A 25,906-nucleotide genomic window follows, 5' to 3' on the forward strand; every position below is an offset into this window, starting at 1 on the left:
TAAAATACTGACCAACTTTATTTTCCTCTTGAAATTGTGCAATCATTCATTTAGAAATACATGCAACTGCTGACACAATTACGACTGATCACACAAAAAAAACAAGGTTCCGCTATGATGTGGCGTCTGGGACAAGCTTTGCCGTTGTGATGGCGCCTCGGCCTCAGCAGGATTGTTGCATAACTAATATTCTGAAGCACTTTAGTGTCGCCAATTTTCAATTGCGTTTTAAACTTGCATTAATTCATCGTCATCATCAAGCACATCCATCATTAATAAGGCACTCAGAAACACAGCTGGTGATTGGACGTCGATTGATCCAGTCTGATTATTGCAAATGATGATGTAACCAGTTGGCCGTGCACATGACTCGAGCCTCAGAGCGTGCAGGGGTATTTGGTCCAAGGAGGTATCTTGCCCGTTTCATTTGCGAGCCTCCAGTATCTTTGCCTCAGGGTGAAAGCCGCTGCTTTGGGCTGCCTCTGCCGGGTGAAAATACCCTTCTTGTTGCCCACCACACGAATGAGGGCTGCAAACACAGAGGGGGGGCCACAAGAAGCTTGTCAATAATTCGTCATGGAAATCGGTAAACATCAATTTGTAAATGACAATAATGTCATAAAGTAACAAAAAATGCATTTTCTCATAAATGTTCAAGAAAAGTTTTTTATTCTTGTTCATTTATGACTTTCTTCTCATTTAAGACTTCTCAACTTTCTTTTGTTTTACAAATGTAAGAGATTTTTTCTTGTAAATTCACAACTTCTCCTAACTTGACAATTTTTATTAATGTATGACTTTCGCATACATTATTTTTTTCTTGTAAATTAAAAAAAATTCTTATGAACGTAAGACTGTAGTTGTATTAATTAACGACTATTCCTTGTAAAGGTGAGACTTTATTCTTGTAAATGTAAAACTATAGTCTTGTTCATTTACGACTTTCTTCTTTCTGGTTTTCACCAGAAAAGTGCATTAGAAGCAAGTTGAACCCCACCCCCCTAAAAAACGGCATACATTTTTTGTTAAAAATTACCAATTTCCAGTGTTTTTTTCACCAGAAAAGTGCATTAGGAGCACGTTGAAAAAACTGAAAAAACCGACAAACTAACCCCTTACGTTTTTGTCAAAATCACCAAATTCAAACACTGGCATTTTATGCCATTTTTTGGGTGCCTCTCATGCCCCTGATGCGTGTGTGTGAGGTTTCCAGTGTTTTTTTCACCAGAAAAGTGCATTACCAGCACTTTGAAAAAACTGAAAAAAACGCCATACTAACTAACCCCTTACGTTTTTTGTCTAAAATCACAAAATTTTACACTCGCATTTTATGCCCTTTTTGGGTCCTCCTGGGGCCCCTGATGCGTGTGTGTGAGGTTTCCAGTGTTTTTTTCACCAGAAAAGTGCATTAGCAGCACTTTGAAAAAACTGAAAAAAACGCCATACTAACCCCTTACGTTTTTTGTCTAAAATCACAAAATTTTACACTCGCATTTTATGCCCTTTTTGGGTCCTCCTGGGGCCCCTGATGCGTGTGTGTGAGGTTTCCAGTGTTTTTTTCACCAGAAAAGTGCATTAGCAGCACTTTGAAAAAACTGAAAAAAACGCCATACTAACCCCTTACGTTTTTTGTCTAAAATCACAAAATTTTACACTCGCATTTTATGCCCTTTTTGGGTCCTCCTGGGGCCCCTGATGCGTGTGTGTGAGGTTTCCAGTGTTTTTTTCACCAGAAAAGTGCATTAGCAGCACTTTGAAAAAACTGAAAAAAACGCCATACTAACCCCTTACGTTTTTTGTCAAAATCATCACATTCAAACACTGGCATTTTATGCCATTTTTGGGTGCTTCTCAGGCCCCTAATGCGTGTGTGTGAGGTTTCCAGTGTTTTTTTCACCAGAAAAGTGCATTAGCAGCACTTTGAAAAAACTGAAAAAAACGCCATACTAACCCCTTACGTTTTTTGGCAAAATCATCAAATTCAAACACTGGCATTTTATGCCATTTTTGGGTGCTTCTCAGGCCCCTAATGCGTGTGTGTGAGGTTTCCAGTGTTTTTTTCACAGAAAAGTGCATTACCAGCACTTTGAAAAAACTGGAAAAAAACCCTTACGTTTTTTGTCAAAAATCACAAAATTTTACACTCGCATTTTATGCCCTTTTTGGGTCCTCCTGGGGCCCCTGATTCGTGTGTGTGAGGTTTCCAGTGTTTTTTTCACCAGAAAAGTGCATTAGCAGCACTTTGAAAAAACTAAAAAAAACGCCATACTAACCCCTTACGTTTTTTGTCAAAAATCACAAAATTTTACACTCGCATTTTATGCCCTTTTTGGGTCCTCCTGGGGCCCCTGTTGAGTGTGTGGGAGGTTTCCCGTGTTTTTTCTACCAGAAAAGTGCATTAGAAGCAAGTTGAAAAATCTGAAAAAAAACGCCATACTAACCCCTTACGTTTTTTGTCAAAATCACCAAATTCAAACACTGGCATTTTATGCCATTTTTGGGTGCTTCTCGTGCCCCTGATGCGTGTGTGTGAGTTTTCCAGTGTTTTTTTCACCAGAAAAGTGCATTACCAGCACTTTGAAATAACTGAAAAAAACGCAATACTAACCCCTTACGTTTTTTGTCAAAAATCACAAAAATTTACACTCGCATTTTATGCCATTTTTGGGTCCTCCTGGGGCCCCTGTTGAGTGTGTGGGAGGTTTCCCGTGTTTTTTCTACCAGAAAAGTTCATTAGCAGCAAGTTGAAAGAACTGAAAAAAGCGGCATACTAACCCCTTACGTTTTTTGTCAAAATCACCAAATTCAAACACTGGCATTTTATGCCATTTTTGGGTGCTTCTCATGCCCCTGATGCGTGTGTGTGAGGTTTCCAGTGTTTTTTTCACCAGAAAAGTGCATTAGCAGCACTTTGAAAAAACTGAAAAAAACGCCATACTAACCCCTTACGTTTTTTGTCAAAATCATCAAATTCAAACACTGGCATTTTATGCCATTTTTGGGTGCTTCTCAGGCCCCTGATGCGTGTGTGTGAGGTTTTCAGTGTTTTTTTCACCAGAAAAGTGCATTAGCAGCACTTTGAAAAAACTGAAAAAAACGCCATACTAACCCCTTACGTTTTTTGTCAAAAATCACAAAATTTTACACTCGCATTTTATGCCCTTTTTGGGTCCTCCTGGGGCCCCTGATGCGTGTGTGTGAGGTTTCCAGTGTTTTTTTTCACCAGAAAAGTGCATTAGCAGCACTTTGAAAAAACTGAAAAAAACGCCATACTAACCCCTTACGTTTTTTGTCAAAATCATCAAATTCAAACACTGGCATTTTATGCCATTTTGGGTGCTTCTCAGGCCCCTGATGCGTGTGTGTGAGGTTTCCAGTGTTTTTTTCACCAGAAAAGTGCATTAGCAGCACTTTGAAAAAACTGAAAAAAACGCCATACTAACCCCTTACGTTTTTTGTCAAAAATCACAAAATTTTACACTCGCATTGTATGCCATTTTTGGGTCCTCCTGGGGCCCCTGTTGAGTGTGTGGGAGATTTCCCGTGTTTTTTCTACCAGAAAAGTGCATTAGAAGCAAGTTGAAAAATCTGAAAAAAACGCCATACTAACCCCTTACGTTTTTTGTCAAAATCATCAAATTCAAACACTGGCATTTTATGCCATTTTTGGGTGCTTCTCAGGCCCCTGATGCGTGTGTGTGAGGTTTCCAGTGTTTTTTTCACCAGAAAAGTGCATTAGCAGCACTTTGAAAAAACTGAAAAAAACGCCATACTAACCCCTTACGTTTTTTGTCAAAAATCACAAAATTTTACACTCGCATTTTATGCCCTTTTTGGGTCCTCCTGGGGCCCCTGATGCGTGTGTGTGAGGTTTCCAGTGTTTTTTTCACCAGAAAAGTGCATTAGCAGCACTTTGAAAAAACTGAAAAAAACGCCATACTAACCCCTTACGTTTTTTGTCAAAAATCACAAAATTTTACACTCGCATTTTATGCCCTTTTTGGGTCCTCCTGGGGCCCCTGTTGAGTGTGTGGGAGGTTTCCCTTGTTTTTTCTACCAGAAAAGTGCATTAGAAGCAAGTTGAAAAATCTGAAAAAAACGCCATACTAACCCCTTACGTTTTTTGTAAAAAATCACAAAATTTTACACTCGCATTTTATGCCCTTTTTGGGTCCTCCTGGGGCCCCTGATGCGTGTTTGTGAGGTTTCCAGTGTTTTTTTCACCAGAAAAGTGCATTAGCAGCACTTTGAAAAAACTGAAAAAAACGCCATACTAACCCCTTACGTTTTTTGTCAAAAATCACAAAATTTTACACTCGCATTGTATGCCATTTTTGGGTCCTCCTGGGGCCCCTGTTGAGTGTGTGGGAGATTTCCCGTGTTTTTTCTACCAGAAAAGTGCATTAGAAGCAAGTTGAAAAATCTGAAAAAAACGCCATACTAACCCCTTACGTTTTTTGTCAAAATCATCAAATTCAAACACTGGCATTTTATGCCATTTTTGGGTGCTTCTCAGGCCCCTGATGCGTGTGTGTGAGGTTTCCAGTGTTTTTTTCACCAGAAAAGTGCATTAGCAGCACTTTGAAAAAACTGAAAAAAACGCCATACTAACCCCTTACGTTTTTTGTCAAAAATCACAAAATTTTACACTCGCATTGTATGCCATTTTTGGGTCCTCCTGGGGCCCCTGTTGAGTGTGTGGGAGATTTCCCGTGTTTTTTCTACCAGAAAAGTGCATTAGAAGCAAGTTGAAAAATCTGAAAAAAACGCCATACTAACCCCTTACGTTTTTTGTCAAAATCATCAAATTCAAACACTGGCATTTTATGCCATTTTTGGGTGCTTCTCAGGCCCCTGATGCGTGTGTGTGAGGTTTCCAGTGTTTTTTTCACCAGAAAAGTGCATTAGCAGCACTTTGAAAAAACTGAAAAAAACGCCATACTAACCCCTTACGTTTTTTGTCAAAAATCACAAAATTTTACACTCGCATATTATGCCCTTTTTGGGTCCTCCTGGGGCCCCTGTTGAGTGTGTGGGAGGTTTCCCGTGTTTTTTGTACCAGAAAAGTTCATTAGCAGCAAGTTGAAAGAACTGAAAAAAGCGGCATACTAACCCCTTACGTTTTTTGTCAAAATCACCAAATTCAAACACTGGCATTTTATGCCATTTTTGGGTGCTTCTCATGCCCCTGATGCGTGTGTGTGAGGTTTCCAGTGTTTTTTTCACCAGAAAAGTGCATTAGCAGCACTTTGAAAAAACTGAAAAAAACGCCATACTAACCCCTTACGTTTTTTGTCAAAAATCACAAAATTTTACACTCGCATTTTATGCCCTTTTTGGGTCCTCCTGGGGCCCCTGTTGAGTGTGTGGGAGGTTTCCCGTGTTTTTTCTACCAGAAAAGTGCATTAGAAGCAAGTTGAAAAATCTGAAAAAAACGCCATACTAACCCCTTACGTTTTTTGTCAAAATCACCAAATTCAAACACTGGCATTTTATGCCATTTTTGGGTGCTTCTCAGGCCCCTGATGCGTGTGTGTGAGTTTTCCAGTGTTTTTTTCACCAGAAAAGTGCATTACCAGCACTTTGAAATAACTGAAAAAAACGCCATACTAACCCCTTACGTTTTTTGTCAAAAATCACAAAATTTTACACTCGCATTTTATGCCCTTTTTGGGTCCTCCTGGGGCCCCTGATGCGTGTGTGTGAGGTTTCCAGTGTTTTTTTCACCAGAAAAGTGCATTAGCAGCACTTTGAAAAAACTGAAAAAAACGCCATACTAACCCCTTACGTTTTTTGTCAAAAATCACAAAATTTTACACTCGCATTTTATGCCCTTTTTGGGTCCTCCTGGGGCCCCTGATGCGTGTGTGTGAGGTTTCCAGTGTTTTTTTCACCAGAAAAGTGCATTAGCAGCACTTTGAAAAAACTGAAAAAAACGCCATACTAACCCCTTACGTTTTTTGTCAAAAATCACAAAATTTTACACTCGCATTTTATGCCCTTTTTGGGTCCTCCTGGGGCCCCTGTTGAGTGTGTGGGAGGTTTCCCTTGTTTTTTCTACCAGAAAAGTGCATTAGAAGCAAGTTGAAAAATCTGAAAAAAACGCCATACTAACCCCTTACGTTTTTTGTAAAAAATCACAAAATTTTACACTCGCATTTTATGCCCTTTTTGGGTCCTCCTGGGGCCCCTGATGCGTGTGTGTGAGGTTTCCAGTGTTTTTTTCACCAGAAAAGTGCATTAGCAGCACTTTGAAAAAACTGAAAAAAACGCCATACTAACCCCTTACGTTTTTTGTCAAAAATCACAAAATTTTACACTCGCATTGTATGCCATTTTTGGGTCCTCCTGGGGCCCCTGTTGAGTGTGTGGGAGATTTCCCGTGTTTTTTCTACCAGAAAAGTGCATTAGAAGCAAGTTGAAAAATCTGAAAAAAACGCCATACTAACCCCTTACGTTTTTTGTCAAAATCATCAAATTCAAACACTGGCATTTTATGCCATTTTTGGGTGCTTCTCAGGCCCCTGATGCGTGTGTGTGAGGTTTCCAGTGTTTTTTTCACCAGAAAAGTGCATTAGCAGCACTTTGAAAAAACTGAAAAAAACGCCATACTAACCCCTTACGTTTTTTGTCAAAAATCACAAAATTTTACACTCGCATTTTATGCCCTTTTTGGGTCCTCCTGGGGCCCCTGATGCGTGTGTGTGAGGTTTCCAGTGTTTTTTTCACCAGAAAAGTGCATTAGCAGCACTTTGAAAAAACTGAAAAAAACGCCATACTAACCCCTTACGTTTTTTGTCAAAAATCACAAAATTTTACACTCGCATTTTATGCCCTTTTTGGGTCCTCCTGGGGCCCCTGTTGAGTGTGTGGGAGGTTTCCCTTGTTTTTTCTACCAGAAAAGTGCATTAGAAGCAAGTTGAAAAATCTGAAAAAAACGCCATACTAACCCCTTACGTTTTTTGTAAAAAATCACAAAATTTTACACTCGCATTTTATGCCCTTTTTGGGTCCTCCTGGGGCCCCTGATGCGTGTGTGTGAGGTTTCCAGTGTTTTTTTCACCAGAAAAGTGCATTAGCAGCACTTTGAAAAAACTGAAAAAAACGCCATACCCCTTACGTTTTTTGTCAAAAATCACAAAATTTTACACTCGCATATTATGCCCTTTTTGGGTCCTCCTGGGGCCCCTGTTGAGTGTGTGGGAGGTTTCCCGTGTTTTTTCTACCAGAAAAGTTCATTAGCAGCAAGTTGAAAGAACTGAAAAAAGCGGCATACTAACCCCTTACGTTTTTTGTCAAAATCACCAAATTCAAACACTGGCATTTTATGCCATTTTTGGGTGCTTCTCATGCCCCTGATGCGTGTGTGTGAGGTTTCCAGTGTTTTTTTCACCAGAAAAGTGCATTAGCAGCACTTTGAAAAAACTGAAAAAAACGCCATACTAACCCCTTACGTTTTTTGTCAAAAATCACAAGATTTTACACTCGCATTTTATGCCCTTTTTGGGTCCTCCTGGGGCCCCTGTTGAGTGTGTGGGAGGTTTCCCGTGTTTTTTCTACCAGAAAAGTGCATTAGAAGCAAGTTGAAAAATCTGAAAAAAACGCCATACTAACCCCTTAGGTTTTTTGTCAAAATCACCAAATTCAAACACTGGCATTTTATGCCATTTTTGGGTGCTTCTCAGGCCCCTGATGCGTGTGTGTGAGTTTTCCAGTGTTTTTTTCACCAGAAAAGTGCATTACCAGCACTTTGAAATAACTGAAAAAAACGCCATACTAACCGCTTACGTTTTTTGTCAAAATCATCAAATTCAAACACTGGCATTTTATGCCATTTTTGGGTGCTTCTCAGGCCCCTGATGCGTGTGTGTGAGGTTTCCAGTGTTTTTTTCACCAGAAAAGTGCATTAGCAGCACTTTGAAAAAACTGAAAAAAAACGCCATACTAACCCCTTACGTTTTTTGTCAAAAATCACAAAATCGCATATTATGCCCTTTTTGGGTCCTCCTGGGGCCCCTGTTGAGTGTGTGGGAGGTTTCCCGTGTTTTTTCTACCAGAAAAGTTCGTTAGCAGCAAGTTGAAAGAACTGAAAAAAGCGGCATACTAACCCCTTACGTTTTTTGTCAAAATCACCAAATTCAAACACTGGCATTTTTTGCCATTTTTGGGTGCTTCTCAGGCCCCTGATGCGTGTGTGTGAGGTTTCCAGTGTTTTTTTCACCAGAAAAGTGCATTGCCAGCACTTTGAAAAAACTGAAAAAAACGCCATACTATAACCCCTTACGTTTTTTGTCAAAAATCACAAAATTTTACACTCGCATTTTATGCCCTTTTTGGGTCCTCCTGGGGCCCCTGATGCGTGTGTGTGAGGTTTCCAGTGTTTTTTTCACCAGAAAAGTGCATTAGCAGCATTTTGAAAAAACTGAAAAAAACGCCATACTAACCCCTTACGTTTTTTGTCAAAAATCACAAAATTTTACACTCGCATTTTATGCCATTTTTAGGTCCTCCTGGGGCCCCTGTTGAGTGTGTGGGAGGTTTCCCGTGTTTTTTCTACCAGAAAAGTGCATTAGAAGCAAGTTGAAAAATCTGAAAAAAACGCCATACTAACCCCTTACGTTTTTTGTCAAAATCAAAAAATTTTACACTCGCATTTTATGCCCTTTTTGGGTCCTCCTGGGGCCCCTGATGCGTGTGTGTGAGGTTTCCAGTGTTTTTTTCACCAGAAAAGTGCATTAGCAGCACTTTGAAAAAACTGAAAAAAACGCCATACTAACCCCTTACGTTTTTTGTCCAAAATCACAAAATTTTACACTCGCATTTTATGCCCTTTTTGGGTCCTCCTGGGGCCCCTGTTGAGTGTGTGGGAGGTTTCCCGTGTTTTTTCTACCAGAAAAGTGCATTAGAAGCAAGTTGAAAAATCTGAAAAAAACGCCATACTAACCCCTTACGTTTTTTGTCAAAATCACCAAATTTAAACACTGGCATTTTATGCCATTTTTGGGTGCTTCTCAGGCCCCTGATGCGTGTGTGTGAGGTTTCCAGTGTTTTTTTCACCAGAAAAGTGCATTAGCAGCACTTTGAAAAAACTGAAAAAAACGCCATACCCCTTACGTTTTTTGTCAAAAATCACAAAATTTTACACTCGCATTTTATGCCATTTTTGGTTCCTCCTGGGGCCCCTGTTGAGTGTGTGGGAGGTTTCCCGTGTTTTTTGTACCAGAAAAGTTCATTAGCAGCAAGTTGAAAGAACTGAAAAAAGCGGCATACTAACCCCTTACGTTTTTTGTCAAAATCACCAAATTCAAACACTGGCATTTTATGCCATTTTTGGGTGCTTCTCATGCCCCTGATGCGTGTGTGTGAGGTTTCCAGTGTTTTTTTCACCAGAAAAGTGCATTAGCAGCACTTTGAAAAAACTGAAAAAAACGCCATACTAACCCCTTACGTTTTTTGTCAAAATCACCAAATTCAAACACTGGCATTTTATGCCATTTTTGGGTGTTTCTCAGGCCCCTAATGCGTGTGTGTGAGGTTTACAGTGTTTTTTTCACCAGAAAAGTGCATTAGAAGCAAGTTGAAAAATCTGAAAAAAACGCCATACTAACCCCTTACGTTTTTTGTCAAAAATCACAAAATTTTACACTCGCATTTTATGCCCTTTTTGGGTCCTCCTGGGGCCCCTGATGCGTGTGTGTGAGGTTTCCAGTGTTTTTTTCACCAGAAAAGTGCATTAGCAGCACTTTGAAAAAACTGAAAAAAACGCCATACTAACCCCTTACGTTTTTTGGCAAAATCATCAAATTCAAACACTGGCATTTTATGCCATTTTTGGGTGCTTCTCAGGCCCCTAATGCGTGTGTGTGAGGTTTCCAGTGTTTTTTTCACAGAAAAGTGCATTAGCAGCACTTTGAAAAAACTGGAAAAAAAACCTTACGTTTTTTGTCAAAAATCACAAAATTTTACACTCGCATTTTATGCCCTTTTTGGGTCCTCCTGGGGCCCCTGATTCGTGTGTGTGAGGTTTCCAGTGTTTTTTTCACCAGAAAAGTGCATTAGCAGCACTTTGAAAAAACTAAAAAAAACGCCATACTAACCCCTTACGTTTTTTGTCAAAAATCACAAAATTTTACACTCGCATTTTATGCCCTTTTTGGGTCCTCCTGGGGCCCCTGTTGAGTGTGTGGGAGGTTTCCCGTGTTTTTTCTACCAGAAAAGTGCATTAGAAGCAAGTTGAAAAATCTGAAAAAAAACGCCATACTAACCCCTTACGTTTTTTGTCAAAATCACCAAATTCAAACACTGGCATTTTATGCCATTTTTGGGTGCTTCTCGTGCCCCTGATGCGTGTGTGTGAGTTTTCCAGTGTTTTTTTCACCAGAAAAGTGCATTACCAGCACTTTGAAATAACTGAAAAAAACGCCATACTAACCCCTTACGTTTTTTGTCAAAAATCACAAAAATTTACACTCGCATTTTATGCCATTTTTGGGTCCTCCTGGGGCCCCTGTTGAGTGTGTGGGAGGTTTCCCGTGTTTTTTCTACCAGAAAAGTTCATTAGCAGCAAGTTGAAAGAACTGAAAAAAGCGGCATACTAACCCCTTACGTTTTTTGTCAAAATCACCAAATTCAAACACTGGCATTTTATGCCATTTTTGGGTGCTTCTCATGCCCCTGATGCGTGTGTGTGAGGTTTCCAGTGTTTTTTTCACCAGAAAAGTGCATTAGCAGCACTTTGAAAAAACTGAAAAAAACGCCATACTAACCCCTTACGTTTTTTGTCAAAATCATCAAATTCAAACACTGGCATTTTATGCCATTTTTGGGTGCTTCTCAGGCCCCTGATGCGTGTGTGTGAGGTTTACAGTGTTTTTTTCACCAGAAAAGTGCATTAGCAGCACTTTGAAAAAACTGAAAAAAACGCCATACTAACCCCTTACGTTTTTTGTCAAAATCATCACATTCAAACACTGGCATTTTATGCCATTTTTGGGTGCTTCTCAGGCCCCTAATGCGTGTGTGTGAGGTTTCCAGTGTTTTTTTCACCAGAAAAGTGCATTAGCAGCACTTTGAAAAAACTGAAAAAAACGCCATACTAACCCCTTACGTTTTTGGCAAAATCATCAAATTCAAACACTGGCATTTTATGCCATTTTTGGGTGCTTCTCAGGCCCCTAATGCGTGTGTGTGAGGTTTCCAGTGTTTTTTTCACAGAAAAGTGCATTAGCAGCACTTTGAAAAAACTGGAAAAAAACCTTACGTTTTTTGTCAAAAATCACAAAATTTTACACTCGCATTTTATGCCCTTTTTGGGTCTTCCTGGGGCCCCTGATTCGTGTGTGTGAGGTTTCCAGTGTTTTTTTCACCAGAAAAGTGCATTAGCAGCACTTTGAAAAAACTAAAAAAAACGCCATACTAACCCCTTACGTTTTTTGTCAAAAATCACAAAATTTTACACTCGCATTTTATGCCCTTTTTGGGTCCTCCTGGGGCCCCTGTTGAGTGTGTGGGAGGTTTCCCGTGTTTTTTCTACCAGAAAAGTGCATTAGAAGCAAGTTGAAAAATCTGAAAAAAAAACGCCATACTAACCCCTTACGTTTTTTGTCAAAATCACCAAATTCAAACACTGGCATTTTATGCCATTTTTGGGTGCTTCTCGTGCCCCTGATGCGTGTGTGTGAGTTTTCCAGTGTTTTTTTCACCAGAAAAGTGCATTACCAGCACTTTGAAATAACTGAAAAAAACGCCATACTAACCCCTTACGTTTTTTGTCAAAAATCACAAAAATTTACACTCGCATTTTATGCCATTTTTGGGTCCTCCTGGGGCCCCTGTTGAGTGTGTGGGAGGTTTCCCGTGTTTTTTCTACCAGAAAAGTTCATTAGCAGCAAGTTGAAAGAACTGAAAAAAGCGGCATAATAACCCCTTACGTTTTTTGTCAAAATCACCAAATTCAAACACTGGCATTTTATGCCATTTTTGGGTGCTTCTCATGCCCCTGATGCGTGTGTGTGAGGTTTCCAGTGTTTTTTTCACCAGAAAAGTGCATTAGCAGCACTTTGAAAAAACTGAAAAAAACGCCATACTAACCCCTTACGTTTTTTGTCAAAATCATCAAATTCAAACACTGGCATTTTATGCCATTTTTGGGTGCTTCTCAGGCCCCTGATGCGTGTGTGTGAGGTTTTCAGTGTTTTTTTCACCAGAAAAGTGCATTAGCAGCACTTTGAAAAAACTGAAAAAAACGCCATACTAACCCCTTACGTTTTTTGTCAAAATCATCAAATTCAAACACTGGCATTTTATGCCATTTTTGGGTGCTTCTCAGGCCCCTGATGCGTGTGTGTGAGGTTTCCAGTGTTTTTTTTCACCAGAAAAGTGCATTACCAGCACTTTGAAAAAACTGAAAAAAACGCCATACTAACCCCTTACGTTTTTTGTCAAAATCATCAAATTCAAACACTGGCATTTTATGCCATTTTTGGGTGCTTCTCAGGCCCCTGATGCGTGTGTGTGAGGTTTCCAGTGTTTTTTTCACCAGAAAAGTGCATTAGCAGCACTTTGAAAAAACGCCATACTAACCCCTTACGTTTTTTGTCAAAATCATCAAATTCAAAAACTGGCATTTTATGCCATTTTTGGGTGCTTCTCAGGCCCCTAATGCGTGTGTGTGAGGTTTCAAGTGTTTTTTTCACCAGAAAAGTGCATTAGCAGCACTTTGAAAAAACTGAAAAAAACGCCATACTAACCCCTTACGTTTTTTGTCAAAAATCACAAAAATTTACACTCGCATTTTATGCCCTTTTTGGGTCCTCCTGGGGCCCCTGATGCGTGTGTGTGAGGTTTCCAGTGTTTTTTTTCACCAGAAAAGTGCATTACCAGCACTTTGAAAAAACTGAAAAAAACGCCATACTAACCCCTTACGTTTGTTGTCAAAATCACCAAATTCAAACACTGGCATTTTATGCCATTTTTGGGTGCTTCTCAGGCCCCTGATGCGTGTGTGTGAGGTTTCCAGTGTTTTTTTCACCAGAAAAGTGCATTAGCAGCACTTGGAAAAAACTGAAAAAAACGCCATACTAACCCCTTACATTTTTTGTCAAAAATCACAAAATTTTACACTCGCATTTTATGCCATTTTTGGGTCCTCCTGGGGCCCCTGTTGAGTGTGTGGGAGGTTTCCCGTGTTTTTTCTACCAGAAAAGTTCATTAGCAGCAAGTTGAAAAAACTGAAAAAAGCGGCATACTAACCCCTTACGTTTTTTGTCTAAATCACCAAATTCAAACACTGGCATTTTATGCCATTTTTGGGTGTTTCTCAGGCCCCTAATGCGTGTGTGTGAGGTTTACAGTGTTTTTTTCACCAGAAAAGTGCATTAGAAGCAAGTTGAAAAATCTGAAAAAAACGCCATACTAACCCCTTACGTTTTTTGTCAAAAATCACAAAATTTTACACTCGCATTTTATGCCCTTTTTGGGTCCTCCTGGGGCCCCTGATGCGTGTGTGTGAGGTTTCCAGTGTTTTTTTCACCAGAAAAGTGCATTAGCAGCACTTTGAAAAAACTGAAAAAAACGCCATACTAACCCCTTACGTTTTTTGTCAAAAATCACAAAATTTTACACTCGCATTTTATGCCCTTTTTGGGTCCTCCTGGGGCCACTGTTGAGTGTGTGGGAGGTTTCCCGTGTTTTTTCTACCAGAAAAGTGCATTAGCAGCAAGTTGAAAAATTGAAAAAAAAAAAACGCCATACTAACCCCTTACGTTTTTTGTCAAAATCATCAAATTCAAACACTGGCATTTTATGCCATTTTTGGGTGCTTCTCGTGCCCCTGATGCGTGTGTGTGAGGTTTCCAGTGTTTTTTTCACCAGAAAAGTGCATTACCAGCACTTTGAAAAAACTGAAAAAAACGCCATGCTAACCCCTTACGTTTTTTTTAAAAAATCACAAAATTTTACACTCGCATTTTATGCCCTTTTTGGGTCCTCCTGGGGCCCCTGTTGAGTGTGTGGGAGGTTTCCCGTGTTTTTTCTACCAGAAAAGTGCATTAGAAGCAAGTTGAAAAATCTGAAAAAAACGGCATACTAACCCCTTACGTTTTTTGTCAAAATCATCAAATACAAACACTGGCATTTTATGCCATTTTTGGGTGCTTCTCAGGCCCCTGATGCGTGTGTGTGAGGTTTCCAGTGTTTTTTTCACCAGAAAAGTGCATTAGCAGCACTTTGAAAAAACTGAAAAAAACGCCATACTAACCCCTTACGTTTTTTGTCAAAAATCACAAAATTTTACGCTCGCATTTTATGCCCTTTTTGGGTCCTCCTGGGGCCCCTGTTGAGTGTGTGGGAGGTTTCCCGTGTTTTTTCTACCAGAAAAGTGCATTAGAAGCAAGTTGAAAAATCTGAAAAAAACGCCATACTAACCCCTTACGTTTTTTGTCAAAATCACCAAATTCAAACACTGGCATTTTATGCCATTTTTGGGTGCTTCTCGTGCCCCTGATGCGTGTGTGTGAGTTTTCCAGTGTTTTTTTCACCAGAAAAGTGCATTACCAGCACTTTGAAATAACTGAAAAAAACGCCATACTAACCCCTTACGTTTTTTGTCAAAAATCAAAAAATTTTACACTCGCATTTTATGCCCTTTTTGGGTCCTCCTGGGGCCCCTGATGCGTGTGTGTGAGGTTTCCAGTGTTTTTTTCACCAGAAAAGTGCATTAGCAGCACTTTGAAAAAACTGAAAAAAACGCCATACTAACCCCTTACGTTTTTTTGTCAAAATCATCAAATTCAAACACTGGCATTTTATGCCATTTTTGGGTGCTTCTGGGGCCCCTGATGCGTGTGTGTGTGAGGTTTCCAGTGTTTTTTTCACCAGAAAAGTGCATTAGCAGCACTTTGAAAAAACTGAAAAAAACGCATACTAACCCCTTACGTTTTTTGTCAAAATCATCAAATTCAAACACTGGCATTTTATGCCATTTTTGGGTGCTTCTCAGGCCCCTGATGCGTGTGTGTGAGGTTTCCAGTGTTTTTTTCACCAGAAAAGTGCATTACCAGCACTTTGAAAAAACTGAAAAAAACGCCATACTAACCCCTTACGTTTTTTGTCAAAAATCACAAAATTTTACACTCGCATTTTATGCCCTTTTTGGGTCCTCCTGGGGCCCCTGATGCGTGTGTGTGAGGTTTCCAGTGTTTTTTTCACCAGAAAAGTGCATTAGCAGCACTTTGAAAAAACTGAAAAAAACGCCATACTAACCCCTTACGTTTTTTGTCAAAAATCACCAAATTCAAACACTGGCATTTTATGCCATTTTTGGGTGCTTCTCGTGCCCCTGATGCGTGTGTGTGAGGTTTCCAGTGTTTTTTTCACCAGAAAAGTGCATTACCAGCACTTTGAAAAAACTGAAAAAAACGCCATACTAACCCCTTACGTTTTTTGTAAAAAATCACAAAATTTTACACTCGCATTTTATGCCATTTTTGGGTCGTCCTGGGGCCCCTGTTGAGTGTGTGGGAGGTTTCCCGTGTTTTTTCTACCAGAAAAGTGCATTAGAAGCAAGTTGAAAAATCTGAAAAAAACGGCATACTAACCCCTTACGTTTTTTGTCAAAATCATCAAATTCAAACACTGGCATTTTATGCCATTTTTGGGTGCTTCTCAGGCCCCTGATGCGTGTGTGAGGTTTCCAGTGTTTTTTTCACCAGAAAAGTGCATTAGCAGCACTTTGAAAAAACTGAAAAAAACGCCATACTAACCCCTTACGTTTTTTGTCAAAAATCACAAAATTTTACACTCGCATTTTATACCCTTTTTGGGTCCTCCTGGTGCCCCTGTTGAGTGTGTGGGAGGTTTCCCGTGAGGTATTCTTGTTACATTCATGAGGAAAAAGTCATAAATTAACACTTTTTCTCGTTAATTTACAACTTTCTTTTCTTGTAAGACTTTATTCTCGCTTTATTCTCATAAATGAACAACTTTTTTTTTTCTTCTAAAAGTCCAACTTTTCGTCTTACAAATATCAGACTTTCTTCTCATGAATTCACTACTTTTCGTAACTTGACAACTTTATTATCATTAATGTTAGATTTGTTTGTACATTTTTTTTTCTTGTAAATGTAAAACTTTCTTGTCATAAATGTTAAGCTATAGTCTTCTATAAGACTTTCTTTTTGTAACTTTTATGACTTTTCTTGTAAATGTACAACTTTTTATCTTGTAAATTCAGGAGGTTTTGTTTGTACAGTCATAAGAATAATGCATTTACAAAAAAATCATACTTTGTAAATGTACAAATTTTATACTCAAATGTATGACTCATTCTAGTAAATTTTGGGTCGTACACTGACTTTTTTTCTCATACATTTTTCACTTTTTCCTCATAAATGTACAATGTTTTGCTCTTGTAAATGTACTGATGACAACCTTCTCTTGTTATATACGTTATAGTTTTCATGCTTACTGTTGTAAAATGAATATTTGGGGTATTTTTAAGTTGAGTTTTTTGTCATGTGGTGTGCTGCAACATAAACCAGCCACGCCCCAGTCATGTCCGGGGGGAACTAAGGGAACTAAGGCCGTCCAAGAGCGGGTGGGAGGTGTGTGGTGCTGTGCAGAAAGCAGTACCTTGTGCAGTCATGAAGTCGGCAAAGTTCCAGATGAGTTCACCGATGACATACTTCTTCCTCTTCTGGTCGAACACGTTGTGGTAGCTCTGCAAGACTACCTTCTGGTACTCCTCAGTAAACATCAAGGGCGGATCCTGGAGCGAGAAAAGAAAACAAAGCAGGGCGTCAACGTGCTTCGCTGCCTGGTGCAGCAGGGGAGTGGATTGCTTGGCTGTGGACGGGAAACGCGTCCTCACGCTGTGAAGACCCGGCACGGCGTCTGCTCCGTATTCGGTCTGGATGATGGGCTTCTTGTACTTTCCGTACCAGTTCTCGAACTGCGTGTTGAGCTGGATGGGGATGACCTCCAAGTGGCCTGGATCGTGGTACCAGGAGGAGTAGCTGTTGACGCAAACCACGTCCACATAGCTGGCCTTGGCACAGGAGATGAGAGGAGATGGAGATTATTAAAGCTGCATTCCCAGTAGAGCTGGGATATCACTGGAAATATGCAGCTTTTTCCTCATGCAAGGGACGTCAGCCATCTCATTAAGACGGGATTTGACTTCAAATACAAAACATCAGGGCAGAGGAATGTGAACAATTCTCAAGGACTTTTCTGCAAATAATCTTATATGTTTTCACGGGACGGCCATGAGGACGCCACACTCTCATACAATGTGGTCAGTGTACAGCTTGAATAATTCAAGAAAATTCATGTTTACTGTGCCCTCAAAATAGCAACACACACAAGCATTCATGTCTAACGTGCTGGCAACAAAGTGAGTACACCCCAAGTGAAAATGCCCAAATTGGGTGCAATTAGCCATTTTAAATTGGGCGTTAAAAACTCTCACATGGCACCTTATGGCATTTTTTATTTTTATTTTATTTCTTATGGCATTTAACTCTGAGGATGGGCTCTTTACTTGACTTAACCTGGGACCCACATTTTCCGTTGGTTATTTAGTTACGGCCCACTTTAGTGTAAATTATCTTTATTTGAAGTTTGTACATTTTCCTACAAGTCATTTTTTTATTTTTAAATAAATATTTTCTACATTTTAATATTTGTAATTTCTATATTTTGATAGAATTTTTATTTACAGTATAGTTTATAGTCATTTTTAATTACATTGTACACTTCTACTTAAACCATTTTATTTTATTTCATTTTTTTCTACATTTTTATTTGTCAAAATATAGTTTTGGATATATTCTCTCATTGATGTATTTATTTATTTATTTACGGCCCACTTTATTGTAAATGATCTTTATTTGAGTTTTTTTTTTAAATGTATTTTGTACATTTTTCTACAAGTATTTTTTGTATTTTTAAATACATATTTTCTACATTTTAATATTTGTAATTTCTATATTTTGATAGAATTTTTACTTTTTGATTTCTTATTTACGGTATAGTTTAGAGTCATTTTTTATGACATTGTACACTTCTACTTAAGCCATTATATTTTATTTGATTTTTTTCCAAATTTTTATTTGTCATTTAAAATATATTTTTGGATATATGCTCTCATTGATGTATTTATTTCAACTCTTACAACATACATTGTTATTTAGTTAAGGCCCACTTTATTGTAAATGATCTTTATTTGAAGTTTTTACATTTTTTTTTATTTTGTACATTTTTCAACAAGTCATTTTTTTATTTTCAAATACATATGTTCTCCATTTTAATATTTGTAATTTCTATATTTTGATAGAATTTTTACTTTTTGATTTTTTTTATTTACAGTATAGTTTACAGTCATGTTTAATTACATTGTACACTTCTACTTAAACCATTATATTTTATTTCCTTTTTTTCTACATTTTTATTTGTCATTTAAAATATATTTTTGGATATATGCTCTCATTGATGTATTTATTTTAACTCTTCAACAAATAATGCATACATGAATATAAAATGTTAATCTTGCACTAAATAACTCCACAAAATGATGTGAAAAGCATCGCGTGGTTGGTTGGTACTTGCTACAAAACATCCAAGACGTGCGCCCCTACTGCCAAAACTAAGAATGTACTGACTCAATGAAGACAAAATGAAGATAACTCACCCCTCTGTCTCTGGTATAGTAACTGTTTGTGATATAAGTCACAGGTCGGGTGGGATCCAGGGTCTTTGTATGTCCAATTAAACTCCTGAGGGACACACAAACAACACATGACTAGAACAAGTGGCTACTGGTTACTTACACTTATGCAATTTACAGGAAGTGTGCTGTGCACACATTTCTTACATTGTATTTGTTTTTTGTCCTGAATGAGAAATCGAGTCACCTTTAAATCTCATGAGATCTTGTTAGCTTAGAAAACCTGTTTATGAACTTTGAAATACTTTTTAATATTATTACAGCCCTCTGGATATGAAATAGCACCCTTTACACTGGCATAACCCATCATAGAATTACTATTATTAGTCCACATTAAGATGTTATAGAGAAAGATTTTAATGAAATCGTTTTTTTCCACAAAACAGCAGATGAAACACGGCCTACCAGGACATTGCTGTCCTCCTCCTCTTCCTGGGAACTAAAACCACAAAAGTCGTCTTCTTCAGTACCACACACACACACACACACACACACCGCCAGACTCTCTCCCTCACTTTTTTTTTTTTTTGGACTTCCTGTTCTGTCCAGTACTTCCTGGTGGCTATTGTCTCATCTTAACACTTCTACTTAAACCATTTTATTTTATTTCATTTTTTTCCTACATTTTTATTTGTCAAAATATATTTTTGGATATATTCTCTCATTGATGTATTTATTTATTTATGGCCCACTAAATAAATTATCTTTATTTGAAGTTTAAAAAATATATATTGTGTACATTTTTCTACAAGTCATTTTTTTATTTTTAAATACATATTTTCTACATTTTAATATTTTCAATATTTGTAATTTCTATATTTTTATAGAATTTTTACTTTTTGATGGATGGATGGATGGGTGGGTGGGGTTTGGATAGATGGATGGATGGGGTTTGGATGGATAGATGGATGGATGGATGGGGTTTGGATGGATGGATGGATGGGGTTTGGATGGATGGATGGATGGATGGGGTTTGGATGGATGGATGGGGTTTGGATGGGGTTTGGATGGATGGATGGGGTTTGGATGGATGGATGGATGGATGGGGTTTGGATGGATGGATGGATGGATGGGGTTTGGATGGATGGATGGATGGATGGATGGATGGTGTTTGGATGGATGGATGGTGTTTGGATGGATGGATGGATGGATGGATGGATGGTGTTTGGATGGATAGATGGATGGTGTTTGGATGGATAGATGGATGGATGGATGGGGTTTGGATGGATGTATGGATGGGGTTTGGATGGATGGATGGATGGGGTTTAGATGGATGGATGGATGGGGTTTGGATGGATGGATGGATGGGGTTTGGATGGATGGATGGATGGATGGATGGGGTTTGGATGGATGGATGGATGGATGGGGTTTGGATGGATGGAGTTTGGATGGATGGATGGATGGTGTTTGGATGGATGGATGGATGGATGGGGTTTGGATGGATGGATGGGGTTTGGATGGATGGATGGATGGATGGATGGATGGATGGGGTTTGGATGGCTGGGGTTTGGATGGATGGATGGGGTTTGGATGGATGGATGGATGGGGTTTGGATGGATGAATGGATGGATGGGGTTTGGATGGATGGGGTTTGGATGGATGGGGTTTGGATGGATGGGGTTTGGATGGATGGATGGATGGGGTTTGGATGGATGGATGGATGGATGGATAGATAGGAGTAGAGCCGACAGGCTCTTGGTGCGCAGCGGCTGTTTGCTATGTCCTTAATTGGGGGGGGGGGCCAATGATCTTAAGATTATTACTCTAAGATTACTGACACCCGGTGATCAGTGTGGAATACTACATATCAACACAATGTCATAGTTCATTTGTCTTATTTCTGTGCTTTAAAATTAATAAATAACATTTGCTTAAATATGCTATTTTTTGACTAATTATTACTAATTACAGGCCGTATTCAACCATGAAACCACAATGATTTCTTCCTTTCATATATTTTTGAAATCCCGTAATGGCCCCTAATGCATGGAAAGAACTCACTTGAAGTAAAAATCAGCAGGAGCCATCTCCGATGCCGGCTCGTTGGCCACTGACCACATGACCACAGAAGGATGGTTCTTGTCCCGACGCACCAGCTCATCCATGACATCCAGATGATGGGCCAGGGAGGCGTTGCCGAAACTACGACTGCGCACGGACAGACAGTATGACACGATGACGCTTCGTCGCAGGTATTTTCTTGCCTTGCCATGTCACCAATAATTTGCACTTACATGTCTTTGATGCCCGCCCCCGGGCATTCATCTATGACCACAATGCCGTGGCGGTCACACATCTGCAGGATCTCCTCTGCGTACGGGTAGTGGCTGGTGCGGAACGAGTTGGCTCCCAACCACTTCAGTAAGTTGAAGTCCTTGACGATCAGAGGCCAGTCTAAGCCTTTACCTCGAATCTATGACATCAGACAAACACAACAATAAAACCAAGGAACACTAGAACCCCTCCATGTTGTAGCCATGATTCTATTCAATGTTATGTACTATTACTTCAATATTATGTACTGTAACTTCCTTCATTCATTTTCTATGGCTTATCCTCACAAGGGTCGCCGGCTGTCTTCGGGCGAGAGGCAGGGTACACCCTGGACTGGTGGCCAGCCAATCACAGGGCACATATAGACAAACAACCATTCACACTCACATTCATACCTATGGACAATTTGTAGTGGCTAATTAACCTAGCATGTTTTTGGAATGTGGGAGGAAACCGGAGTACCCGGAGAAAACCCACGCATGCACGGGGAGAACATGCAGAGATGGGATTGAACTCGGGTCTCCTAGCTGTGAGGTCTACGTGCTAACCACTCAACCGCCGTGCAGCCTACTATGTACTATTGATTTTTAAATGTACAATGTACAACAATGTTAAAGGGATTAAATATATGTCATTGTACACATAATGTCATTGTATGGTCTTATCACTTTGTACTTCGGTACGGGACAAAAAATTAAAATTTCAAAAAAATAAATAAATAAAAAAAACCTTAAACTGTATTATGGAAAGCAGGAAGTGAACAAATGTAACAGTTACTGATTGTAAAAGTACCAGATGGAGGGGTAGGATTTAATAAGATTTGCTTCTTCCTACTCCTTTTGGACATGTGGAACTGGGAACTGATGCATGTTCAAATGAAATTAAACCATTACAAATAAATACTAATTTTTTACACCAACAAAGTGAAAGAGGATGGTTATGGCGGCCATGCTAAAGTGGTGTTGGGGACCACTGGTGAAGTTCATGCTGCCTCCAAGACATAAGTAAGTTGTGTGCCTCCATCTAGTAGTACTCACATCAGCGTCCTCGTGCTTATTGACTCCGTGGAAATAGAAGGGCTTGCCGTTGATGAGGAACTGGGTGCTGGTGACGGCGACGGTGCGGATGCCGACTGGTAGCGTGTACACATCCTCATATGCCGAGCTTCCATCCGCTGCCATCAAGCGAACCTTCACGTTAAGTGAGGATAAGAACAGTGGGGAATTTTAGCTGCATTTTGCTTCCCGGTTATCACGTTTCAGCAGCTTTTATACGACAGTGACAAAGTATACTGTAGTCAAAAAATGTCTGGAAGTGTAAAAGGCGTCCTGACTTAAAAGTGCGCTCACCTCCAAAGAGTAGAGATAAGCGGGATTCTCATGCATCAAGTACGGCCACCAGAGTTTGACATCAGGGACTTTGAGCACTCCAGATGGCCCACTGGAGGACGCCACTGTGTGGGCATCTTTATCTGTCAGTAGGACCTTCAGGGTGGCTCCAGCGGCATTTTGGACGGATACTTTGTATCGGACTAGACCTGAAAACACAAATCATTCAAACGTTGGCCAACAACATCAGGCACAGTCTAATGCTTTGTTATCACATATTTATAGCTTAACAAGATGTGTTTTCTGCAACAAAAATACCTATTTTGCAAGCAAAATACACAAATAGCACAAAAAGCAAAAATTTTGTAACTCCACTGTAACATTTCTTTAAAAATGTATTAATTTGCGCAGTTGAATACGGCCTATAATTAGTCAAAATATAGCAAATCTTGCGTGTTTTTTTCCTAAATTAAGCATTTTCAAGCATTAACAAGGCTAATAAGATACTCTATTGCAGGGGTCTCAAACTCAATTTACTTGGGGGCCACTGGAGCTCAGGTCTGGGTGAGACTGGGCCGCATCAGGTTTTCCAAAAAAAAAAAAAAAAAACATTTATTAAAAACAAAAAAAATTAAAAACTTTGCTTTGGTTCCAATTTTCTACAAGAAAAGCTCTGATAAAACATTCCACTGTTCTCAAATATCTTACTTTTTATTTTTCTACACAAAATAAGATGACAAATAAATAAACAAATCAAGAATAAAGAAAATCAATCAATCAGTAATAAATAAATAAATATAATAATAATAATAAAACGGCAAATAATAAAAACTTAAGAAACCACATATAGTTGGTGGGTAGAGAAATGATTTTTTTTAGATTAAAATGAACAAAGCATTATTAGAGCCCTGTAGACATGACAAAACACGACTATAGTCACATTTATACTCTTTTTATTTACAACATATTGCGCAACTGCAAGGGCCTTGAGACACATGCTAACTCGCAAACTAGAGAGCTAGCGACCTAAACGGTATAAGTTATTTCCTTTAAACTTAAATAGCCAAAAACTTACCACTTCCACACAGATAGGGAGGATAACTATTAACAGTTATTTAACCTTTAACATGAACATTAATCAAACGTAATAATTTTTTTCTGGGTACATGATACCATACAGCATCCATATCAAACTTGCGCGGCCCGCAATAACATTAAACTTTCATATCAAGGCGGGGGCCTCAAACTAGTGTCCTGCGGGCCACATTTGGCCCGCGGGCCGCGTGTTTGAGACCCCATGCTCTATTGTGATCATATGTCGTATGCTCCACTGACCACCGGTGTCAGTGGTGGTACTATGTTTGGTGAGACACACAAGCACCAGAACAGCCTTGAATTATGTGAGTTATAATCCAGAACTGTTGCGGCAGTAACCCACGCCAAGCTTAAATGACTTATTTCCACTTATTACGTCCAATATATTGGGTAAAATGAGTGTAAAAGTGACTATAGGGATGCTAGTTCACGTGTTGAGGGCTCATAATTTGTGTCAGTTGATTTCATACACTGGAAGGTGTATTTTTTTTATGTACCTGTGCTATCCAAGAAGTCCGTCACCACTGTGATGTCATCCACATAAGCCTTGGGAGTCGTGTACAGCAATACAGGACGGTGAATCCCGGCATAGTTAAAGAAATCAAAGTTGATGTTTTGCACAAAAAAACCTTCAGGATACCTGTTGCATAAAAAAGAAAAAAAACAATGAGCTTCCCACTGATCTCCTGGAAAGTGTTTGAACTGGGTAGACAAAGTGAATGACGTTACATGGTGGAGTCATTAAGGTACTGGATGGTTCCTGGAGGAAGAGTCTCCAGGGTGAGAGTGTTGTTGACTGCAATGGTGATCCTGCTGGGCGTCGTCGGGTCATCTCGGAGTACACCGCTGATGTCTGCTTCAAAGGGAAGGTGGCCGCCTACGTGCTCGGTCACTTTCACCCCATTCACCCACTGAAAATGATAAGAGACTCTGTTGGGACATCTCAAAACCGACACATATGATTTTTATTTTGTCAACAATGCTTACCAACACTGAATAATAATGTGCACTTCCCACCCGGAGAACAATCCTTATTCCTTCGTCTGCGAGCCAGCGGGCAGGCACCACCATCTCTTTCTCATACCACACCCAGCCAATGAAATCTCTCAATTTGGGGTCCTGGGTAATGTCGTTGAAGCTGGCCGGAACAGGCATGTCGATCACTGGACCGGTCTACATCAGAAGGCATGAAATGAAGTCATACTTTGACAATGTTTGTTTTAGTGGGTGCAATTTCAGGTGGTTATGAACCACCTGGCATGAATGACTGCAATGACTGAATGACAAACATTTTAGCTCTGAATGAAGTATATTAGAAAAAGTGTGCCATCAGTGGCCATCAGTGTGCCGCCACAGGTGACAGTGCACTGATCACTTAAAAGTCCTCAAATACCGGAAAACTATTCAAGAATGACAGAAAAAGTAACTACATTTGTCTCTAGTTGCTTTGGAGAAAACGTGTCGCCAGATTTTGCGACAAAACGCAGTTTTCAACACTGGAGTGGTGTGTCAGTCATGAACGAATCCGCACTCCGAGCACCACAGCATGTTTAACTCCGCCCTTTCTTCTATTCAGTGTAAACACAAAGACGTCGCCACTTTGAGGCCAATGATATTCGCATTGAAAAGAAAAAACAAGGAAAAAACTAATCGGCTCCCAATAACGCAAGATATCTCCTGTATTTCATTTCAAAGAGCCGGCTCGTTCAAGAACGACACATGACACATAATGGCTGTATTGAGACTCCCCCGTGCCATATGGAAACATACTTCCTTCCCCTGTGTTTAAGCTCATTGCAAGTTCCGTCTGCAATGTCATTATACATTTATGAAAATGAAAAATAACTTGTTACGTGTGACACCACGTAACAAGATTCTGCAAAGCTGCTCACCTCAGTAAGACGACGTTTGTACCAAGCTCTCTCAAAGCCTTGGTTCCGGTTTGGGGACATGTCGGCCCTGAAGCTCCATAGCCCGCTCAAGTCCTTCACTTCCCTGGAAGAAGACTCGCGAGGAAATAGCATTCCTGATGTCAGAATGCACATGGCGTCCCGCACCACCACACTAAAAAATATAAACCCGAACACGGACAGTCTTCCCTGCGTCGACATGTTCCCCCTGTTTAATCCGCTAACCGGATGTGGCCTTCCTCTTCGTATAATTGTGTTGTTTTAGTGAAATAGCCCCGTCAATTTCCTGCATTCGTTGTCTTTAGTGTAGTTAACGCAAACATTGTATCTACAACTTCGCTATATGCACGACAAATTATATTCTACCTGTATTTTTTTTAGCTCGTAGATTTACAACATTTGTGGAAAGCGAACCCGGAAGTTTGCTTCGCTGTCTGAATTCGCGCACTTCCACGCTTTGCATTGGTTGGGCAAAGCCGTCAGTACCCGGATGTTTCACTCACCACTCGGGCGGATCGATCCGGATGTCGATATAATCGATAACAAGGGCAGGCTAAGTATACTACTGCAGTTTA

General features: G+C 39.7%; 1 protein-coding gene across 1 annotated transcript; it reads right to left on the bottom strand.

Moving 5' to 3' along the window:
• Window positions 1–25,780, bottom strand: gusb (glucuronidase, beta). Its single transcript, XM_058088015.1, has 12 exons — window positions 25,314–25,780; window positions 24,409–24,594; window positions 24,151–24,332; window positions 23,919–24,061; window positions 22,348–22,535; window positions 22,036–22,188; window positions 20,959–21,137; window positions 20,726–20,872; window positions 18,689–18,773; window positions 16,868–17,044; window positions 16,630–16,765; window positions 1–529 (listed from the first exon to the last, which is right to left on the bottom strand). Exons 1-12 carry the CDS (start codon window positions 25,530–25,532, stop codon window positions 378–380), a joined length of 1,947 nt encoding a protein of 648 aa, XP_057943998.1. The 5' UTR covers window positions 25,533–25,780; the 3' UTR covers window positions 1–377.
• Window positions 25,781–25,906: the final 126 nt, after the last annotated feature.

This window comes from Doryrhamphus excisus, chromosome 11, assembly GCF_030265055.1.
Source record: "Doryrhamphus excisus isolate RoL2022-K1 chromosome 11, RoL_Dexc_1.0, whole genome shotgun sequence".
In the NCBI taxonomy this organism is placed as follows: Eukaryota; Metazoa; Chordata; class Actinopteri; order Syngnathiformes; family Syngnathidae; genus Doryrhamphus; species Doryrhamphus excisus.